At 37.4% G+C, this 8,695-nt stretch overlaps 1 protein-coding gene across 1 annotated transcript; it reads right to left on the bottom strand.

Moving 5' to 3' along the window:
* Positions 1–6,682: 6,682 nt before the first annotated feature.
* On the bottom strand, positions 6,683–8,616 carry LOC145901948 (amine sulfotransferase-like). The gene is made up of 7 exons (XM_082989768.1): positions 8,379–8,616; positions 8,081–8,194; positions 7,906–8,003; positions 7,705–7,849; positions 7,449–7,564; positions 7,114–7,258; positions 6,683–6,792 (listed from the first exon to the last, which is right to left on the bottom strand). The coding sequence occupies exons 1-7, from the start codon at positions 8,614–8,616 to the stop codon at positions 6,683–6,685; spliced, it is 966 nt and encodes a 321-aa protein (XP_082845894.1).
* Between the last annotated feature and the right edge of the window lie 79 nt (positions 8,617–8,695).

Here is an 8,695-nt window from a genome sequence, read left to right as displayed (position 1 = left end):
TTCGATAATCTAAGTATAAATAGTCATGTGCGCCCGGTAATTGAGTTCTTTGCATTGAGTTCTTTGCATTGAGTTCTTTGCATTGAGTTCTTTGCATTGAGTTCTTTGCATTGAGTTCTTTGCATTGGTCTTTTTGCATTCGGCTCCAATTATATTCGCTTCGATGCTATCAACATTCTATTTAAGAGTTGTAATGTACCGTTTTCATGAAGCCGATGACAGTTTTTAAATACATTAATTATTCGGGAAGTTACCCGAATTCTGGTTGCTTTATGGGACCAGGCAGAAGCAGGCTTAACAATCGAAGAGGCTCAATTCGTGCTCACGCTATCGAGGCACTGTTAAATATCTCTGAGACAATTAAAGTTATTTACATGTTCAAACACATAAAGCTTGAGAGAAAATTTAATTAAAAGCTTTCATTTGTAAACAATTAGATCGTTTACGTTCTGAGAAATCCGTAAGACCAAATGGTGTCGTGGTTTCATTTTATAAGGGACCACCCATTCCTAAAATATTGTCCTTCTGTTCCTGCTGCGAAGGAAATAGACTTTTACGACCCCGGAAACACTGCTTTAGCGCTTTGCAATCGTACAACATTTTTAAGAAATAAGGAGTTATTAGCATCAAAAAACACAAGTGCAAACATGCTTCAAACCAGTTCTGGAATATGTGGCCACTAGAACATCTCCATTGTTTGGTGTGAAGGTTTGGTAAGCGTACTTGGCCGTTTCGGGTCGAAAACCTGGCGACAGATTGTACCCATTTAACTCTGTAAGTTCGTGTACGTGCAGTTTAAAGAAATCGCGAAAGTCGGGTCTGTGTTCCTCGCTAACCAAGTTTAGGCCTTTTGACACAAACCTAGAAAGGCTCGCATTTATCTCAAGGTCATTTATTTCTAAAGATAATCATACAATTATTTTAAGAAATGTCTGGCCCTATTTCTGTATTAGACAAACATGAAGGATATTTGGCTGATAGATTAAAGATACTTAAATGACTACTTCAGTTTATTTTGTTGTCTTCAGTTCTGTGCGTTATGTTTTTCGACAGATTGCGTACTTTTACACCAATAACACGCGATGAAAGCAGGAATTACTTTTTATTTACAGTTTTCTGTACTCGTCGCCATAAATACAAATTTGCATCAAACAAGCAGCTTCGATGTAACATTTAGCTACAAAATAACGGGCAGTAAAAACATAAATGAAACGTATTACCGATATCTACAAACACCGCCAACCAGTCCTTATAGTCCTTCAAATGAGCAAACGTTATAAAACTAGCTTTACAATATCTGTAGCAAACATTGTGCTGTGAGTGAATCACCGTATGTAGTGTAACGCATGATGGCCTATACCTACAACTGCTGATCTTTGACACAAATCATTCAACCGTTAACTATTGTGGTGTGCGTTGCCGAATTTTTGCACGAAGGTAATAATAAAAAAGTGCCCCTTTCGATGATGCTGTCCTGTGCCTCGATTTCAACATGTTTAGAGCATGGTTAGGTTTATCCGTCTCCAATACAAAATACAAAAGATATAAAATAGCCGCACACAATTTTACCAGATTGAAAAGTCTCAACTTTGCCAGAAAGAGTTTGGAAAAAGTATCGGTTTTTAGCAGTTAAATCAATCCAAAGTACAACTTTAAAGCGTTTCATTTTGTTCTCAATAGTTTCGTGTGTTAAGTTTAAAACAACGATTTTAGGCGAAAAACAACCGTTTGCGAAACCTGGAGAGTGTTACTTGGAACACGTGGAAGGTTGGTACCAACATGGAAACAAAACAAACATATTGTTTGTGGTTTATGAAGATTTACAAAAGGTATAACATGTGGGTCCGCAGGCAGGAAGGATTTAAAAGCTTACTAGCATCCGTTTGCACAAAAACTTGCATGATCGTAGTGAACACATGAAGTGCTTTGCAGTCAAGAAAACAGTTTAACTGTAATTTTGCATACGACATATTATTAACGAAAACAATAATACATGAGAGTATACTGCTTGTCGTAAAATAGATATAAATTTATTTTATTTTGCTAGAACACCCAACGTGAGATCCGACGCATTGCCGACTTCATAGACACCCGAGTAGCCGATGGTGAGATTGGACAAATTGCTGACTTGGCATCATTCAAAAGCATGAGACAAGCTGCAGACCGTGGCCCACAAGCAATGCAGAACAATATTAGACAAGGTATAATGTTCTGCCTCTGATGCTGTCATAGGCGTATTGTATTTAAAGAATCTGTTTTGATTGTAAATTGCTTTGCTAAACAATACCAGGTCGAGAATGAAGTACAATGTATTATATCAATGTCCTTTGTTGTCAGGTCAAATAGGTGATTGGAAAAAACACGTGACAATTCGACAGTCTGAACAGATCGACCAAAGAGTAGAAGAAGTCCTAGGAAAGACAGACGTTAAGTTTGTTTACGAATAACAAAACTCTCAACAGCTCCACACATTGTACTTTGAAGCCTAATTTTGTGTAGAGTTTGTTCATACATAGGCAGCCCATGAAAATAAAGCTGTTAAACGTTTTAAGGGGTCTAAGGCGTGGGCTTGGGTCTAAACTCCGGTAGCACTGTTATTAAATCAAGGCTATATTCGCAACATTGGTCATGTCAGTATTCTTGTTTGTACCATTCTGTTGAGGCAGCAGCGCAATATCTAAAATCAGAAAGACAAGTGAGCATGGGGGACAAGTCAAGAACAACGATCAAGTCATCAAGCACGCGATGTTCGTTTTAAGAAGAAAGCGTGCACAAGGAAAACTGTTGATGCGTAAAAGCGAACAATAGCAACACCGCAGATGCTATTTTCTAGGAATAGGTTGTATACAGGTGCAACAAAGAAAACATAAAATTTGTGTTAATTTTCAAACGGATTACTTTACTAATTAATGTTCACGCATAAGCATTGGAACGAAAGTTTTATTAGAATAGGTCGAACAGTCTGTTGACTGGCAAGAATTTTTGAGTTACAGCAATGAAGAAAAACGCGTTTGCAATATCAGCACGATGCTATGGTGAACAGGGTTGATAGTAAAAAAATCTTACCGCAATGATTGAATTTACAGGAAAAAAAATAACCGTTGTGTGTCCGTTCAGTAATGAGATTTCTTAATGAGTATATAAATTTACTAAACATACGTTTCACACTATTTGTGACACGCTGAATTTTACCGGGACGGCGTAGTACCGAGAAGGGTTCGTTACCGGCCCTGCTTACTTTGAGCACTGGTTCCTACGCAATACTGGTGGTAACTTTGTTTAATACCAGACGATGCGTCGGGCTTGGCATTCTCTTACTCGGGCATAACGTTTGCGTTGCAATATCGGGCCACAGTTTTTCTCCTATACGCCATGCGACTGGCGAAGCGTGACACGTAGTTCATGAGGCATGTCAAGTAACCACTGTGATTAACCTGTTAGACACAGTTTAACCTGAACTCCAGACTAACCTTAATCTACACCCTAACCTTAACCTTTCACCAAACCACGTTTCAAACGTCGTTCAAAATTCGTTGTAAGCGATAAAAGCCCGGCGGATCGGGTGTTAGTGGTGATATTAAATCTAAGATTATCAGATGCAGGATGGATGATGAAGCTGTAGAACGGTATATGTCCTACTCCGGGTTGAGAGAGACAGAATTTGTAGAGGACGACGACCACATAAAATGCTTTCGCGAATATCTGAAACGCGATTATCATAAATTAACTTGGCTCGGCGACTATAGATTATGGCATGGCTTCGAAGCCGAAACAGCAAAGCACGCATACGATGCTTTCACACCAAGGAAAAACGACATTCTTGTTGCGTCCTATCCTAAAACCGGTATGATATGTCAACTGTTCGACATATGATAACACAAAACTTGCTCCTGTAGCGTTCTACCTATAATAAGAAACTCACTTTATTTATGCAATGCTGGACTTTAACCACTTCTGCTTTTAAGGGACGACGTGGACGATAACAATTCTTTATCATCTTCTCTACTGCAAAGATCCTGGATTGAGGGATCGATTAAAGCATCGTCTGTCCCACTTCCTTCTGTATTTGGCATACGGACCAAGTTAGTAACATAAATAAATGAGTGAAAAGGATCACTCTTCATGTATGAACTTCTCTAATTTACTTAAGGGATGCATCTATCCACTTTTTACATAAATTATTTAGTAATATACGGCTCATAAAAACGACCAAGAATTTTTATTCGTTGTGGAGATTAAATGATTTTCTATATTAATGTGAATATATGATTTTAGTTTCCAAGCTAAAAGTTCTTGACGGCCTTGATATTCCTCGACGGATTGTGGGTACTCATTTACCAGCAGAATTAGTCAATGTGCCGAAGTTTTCGAAGGTAATGCTGTGCGAACACAAACCGAAATTTTATCAATTTTAAAGAGACAATTTAATTAAAAGCTCGTTTTTGTAAACAATTAGGTCATTTACATTCTGAGAAATCCGAAAGACCAAATGGTGTCGTGGTTTCATTTTATAAGGGACCACCCATTCCTAAAATATTGTCCTTCTGTTCCTGCTATGAAGGAAATAGACTTTTATGACTCCGCTATCTCAGGTAACTACAGTTGTTTTCTTTAAAGGTTTACTATCCTTTATTGATATACCTGTCCCAATGACAAGGGATAATCTATTAAGCAAATACTTTAGCAATTAGTGGATGTCTAGAAAATGCGCATTTTTGAAAAAAAATTGGAATTTAGGTGAAAACCAACCGTTTGCAAAACCAGGAGAAGGTTACTTGGAACACGTGAAGAGCTGGTACCAACACAAAAACGTATTGTTAGTGATTTATGAAGACCTGAAACAGGTATTGTGGTAAGCATGTACACCGAAAGATTGAAATATATATTTACGAATTCTAATGCCAAATGGTTCACGGTAGCTTCGACGTTTTTATTTGATGCAAGTTTCAATTGGACTGGCGCTTTGCCGTTTTGTAACAATATTTTTCATGTGCCACAAGATAAAGTGTAGGTAAAATTGGGTTGCTAGTGAAAGGCATTGCTTTTGATAATAGTAGAAAAACATTGACGTACGAGTTCAACAACTCAAGTTTTAAAAAAACCCATTTTGATAGAATCCGCAACGCGAGATTCGTCGGATTGCTGATTTCACAGAAGTCCAAGTAACCGATGGCGAGATTGGAATAATTGCTGATTTTACATCATTTGAAAGCATGAGACAAACCTCAAAGGAAGGCCCACAGTCCATAAAGAACAATATAAGACGAGGTAAAACACTCTGCTAAAAATCGAGTCGAAGTTGTTCATTCTAATACCAGTGCCCTTTGTTGTCAGGTCGAGTCGGTGATTGGAAAAATCACTTGACGATTCGACAGTCTGAACTAATCGACAAAAGAGTGGAGGAAGTCCTTGGTGGAACCAGCATTAAGTTTGTTTACGAATAGCCATAAAAGCTCGTTAACGTCTAAATCTTGCTGTTTCGACTCTTTAAATACTAACCTTGATTTTAAATCTGAAAAAGCGTTTTTGATCTATCGGCTTTCAATGGCGCGATCGCTTTGATTTTGTTGAATTACAAGGTCATGACAATGTTTGTAATGCTTGTTACGAAACAATTCTAATCGCAGACACATATTCGTGTATATTAATAATGGGTTTGTGCCAGTAATTTCCAAACAATGGGTATATCAGTCGCGGTAGTCTACAACAATACAATTTCACAACAATAGTATTGGACAATAATGAGTTTATGAGCATCAAAAAATCACAAGTGCAAACATGCTTCAAACCAGTTCTGGAATATTTGGCCACTAGAACATCTCTAACCAAGTTTAGGCCTTTTGACACAAACCCAGAAAGGCTCGCATTTATCTCAAGGTCGTTTATTTCTAAAGATAATCATACAACTAATTTAAGAAATGTCTGGCCCTATTTCTGTATTAGACAAACATGAAGGATATTTGGCTAATAGATCAAAAGATACTTAAAAGACTACTTCAGTTTATTTTGTCGTCTTCAGTTCTGTGCGTTATGTTTATCGACAGATTGCATACTTTTACACCAATAACACGCGATGAAAGCAGGAACTACTTTTTATTTACAGTTTTCTGTACTCGTCGCCATAAATACAAATTTGCATCAAACAAGCAGCTTTGATGTAACATTTAGCTACAAAATAACGGGCAGTACAAATATAAATGAAACATATTACCGATATCTACAAACACCGCCAACCAGTCCTTATAGTCCTTCAATTGAGCAAACGTTCTAAAACTAGCTTTACAATATCTGTAGCAAACATTGTGCTGTGAGTGAATCACCGTCTGTGCTGTAAGGCATGATGGCCTATACAACTGCTGATCTTTGACACAAAACCATTCAACCGTTAACTATTGTGGTGTGCGTTGCCGAATTTTTGCACGAAGGCAATAATAAAAAAGTGTCCCTTTCGATGATGCTGTCCTGTGCCTCGATTTCAACTTGATTACAGCATGATTAATTTCATCCGTCTCCAATGCAGAATACGAAAGATATAAAATAGCTGCACACAATTTTACCAGATTGAAAAGTCACAACTTTGCCAGAAAGAGTTTGGAAAAAGTATCGTTATTTAGCAGTTAAATCTATCCAAAGTACACCGGCATTGACTAATTGAAAGATTAAATACTTTAGTTTAATTACATCACTCGTATATAAATTTTATGTCTGTGTCTCCAAGTATTTTATCCACTTTTGCATCAATGAGTTCAGACTGTCGCACTGTCATGTGATTTTTCCAATCCCCGATTTGTCCTGCAAAGATTATGTGATAGATGCAGACTGGCCAGAAACATTTGCAATCTAAAAGTCGAAACGATTTCTAGTCGGCTGCATGTTTTAAACATGAAGAATCTTGAGCAAGTGTGGGTAAGTGTTGCTTGTAAAAGGTTTTATCGAAAAGAATCTCACAGTTGGCTGCACAACTTTGCAGACAATGTAATCTCAGCGCAAGGTTAAATTTTGTCATCAGCTAGCTCAGGGGAAATTTTAATTTTCGGTATCAGGGGGTCCAGTAACTTCACAATCATTGTAAAGCTTTATCTGAACTGGATTAAACAACAACAGCAAAATTACCTTTCCTAAATTTGTTGTCACACGCATCCTTATTAAGAAGTTGCATATGCTTGAATGACGTCATCTCCACTACCTTGCTTACGAACTCATCGTCAACAGAGACGTCGAGAAATTCGGCTATACGTCGAATTTCCTTCAGTGGGTCCTGGAATTGTAATTTAAACGTGACGCATGAGTAAAGAATTTTAGCGAGACAATAAGTGAAAGTCCTTTTACATTTCAACCTACAACACAGAGTTGACATGTTCATTCAAAGTTTTTTTTGCTTGTTGTCCACAAGCTTGCAGTTGACGGTACTTTTCACAAAACATTCAAATTAAAATCGCTAAAATCACCTGTTTCATTTCTTCGTATACGAGAAACAAGATATTCTCGTTGTCCTTATGTCGATACCAATCCCTGACGTGCTCCAAATAACCCTCGCCAGGTTTAGCAAACGGCTGTAGCTTGTCTGTGGACAAAACACCAATGATGCAAGTTATATATAAAACACACCAACTCTTAATTATATATCTGTATTGCGTATTACGTATTTTTATGCAAAAAGGCCTAAACAACTAAATTACCCCCATAAGACATTAGGTAAGTTACCTGCAATAATATAATTGATAAACTCATTCATGCTGCAATCCAACATGGATCGAACCGAGGGACAGTACTTTAGGTGTGCGAGCGTTTTCGTGAAATAAAACCTCGAAACCACTTGATCTTTGGGGTTGCGCAGGACGTAAATAATCTGATGGAATTTGAATTCCGTTAATGTAAGATACGATTTAACACTGAAATCATTACTTTTGCAAACTTTTTGATGTTGACCAACTCAGCAGGTAGATGAGTGCCCAAAATACGACGAGGAATAGGAAGATTCTCCAAAACTCTGTACTTAGAAACTGCAAAAAACGTTGCAACGCTAAAAAAAACATACATTTATGCAAATCAAGCAAAGTAATAAACGATATTATCCTACCCGGGCCATATTCAAGGTACAAGTGAAAGTGCGTTAGTGACCTCAGTCTTTCGCAAAGTTCTTTTTCCTTGGCGTATAAAAGATGCTGCACCACTGACATAGTCCATGTTGTCCCTTGAAAACAACAAGTTATTTTTTACAATTTTATACTTTAAACAAGTGTTTGGAATCTACAGTTGACACATAACTTTTTCCTTGCTGAGTATTTATATTTTATTTAAATGCGAAAGGCCTTGTAAATTATCAAAAGTAACATTCAGAATAACTAAAAGTAAATGATCATACGTTTTTTCCATACCAGTTTTGGGAAAAGAAGCCACTAAAACGTCTCCCTTGTTTGGTGTAAAAGTGTGATAAGCGTAGTTGGCCGTTTCGGGTCGAAAACCAGGCCATAGATTGTATCCATCCAACTCTGTAAGTTCGTGGTGATGTTGTTTCAAATATTCACGAAAGTCGGGTCTGTGTTCTTCGCTAACCAAGCTCAAGCCTTTCGACACAAGCTTTGTAATAAATGTACTTATCTCCGAATCATTCATTCTCAATCAATATCAACACTATAATAATAATTGTTCGCAATAAATGTTCACCAGACAAATGGCACAAGCTTGAAAGCAC

This window comes from Ascidia mentula, chromosome 5 (genome assembly GCF_947561715.1).
Source record: "Ascidia mentula chromosome 5, kaAscMent1.1, whole genome shotgun sequence".
Classification (NCBI taxonomy): Eukaryota; Metazoa; Chordata; class Ascidiacea; order Phlebobranchia; family Ascidiidae; genus Ascidia; species Ascidia mentula.
Note: the sequence above shows the minus strand (reverse complement) of the source record. Positions and strands in the feature narration are given on the sequence as shown.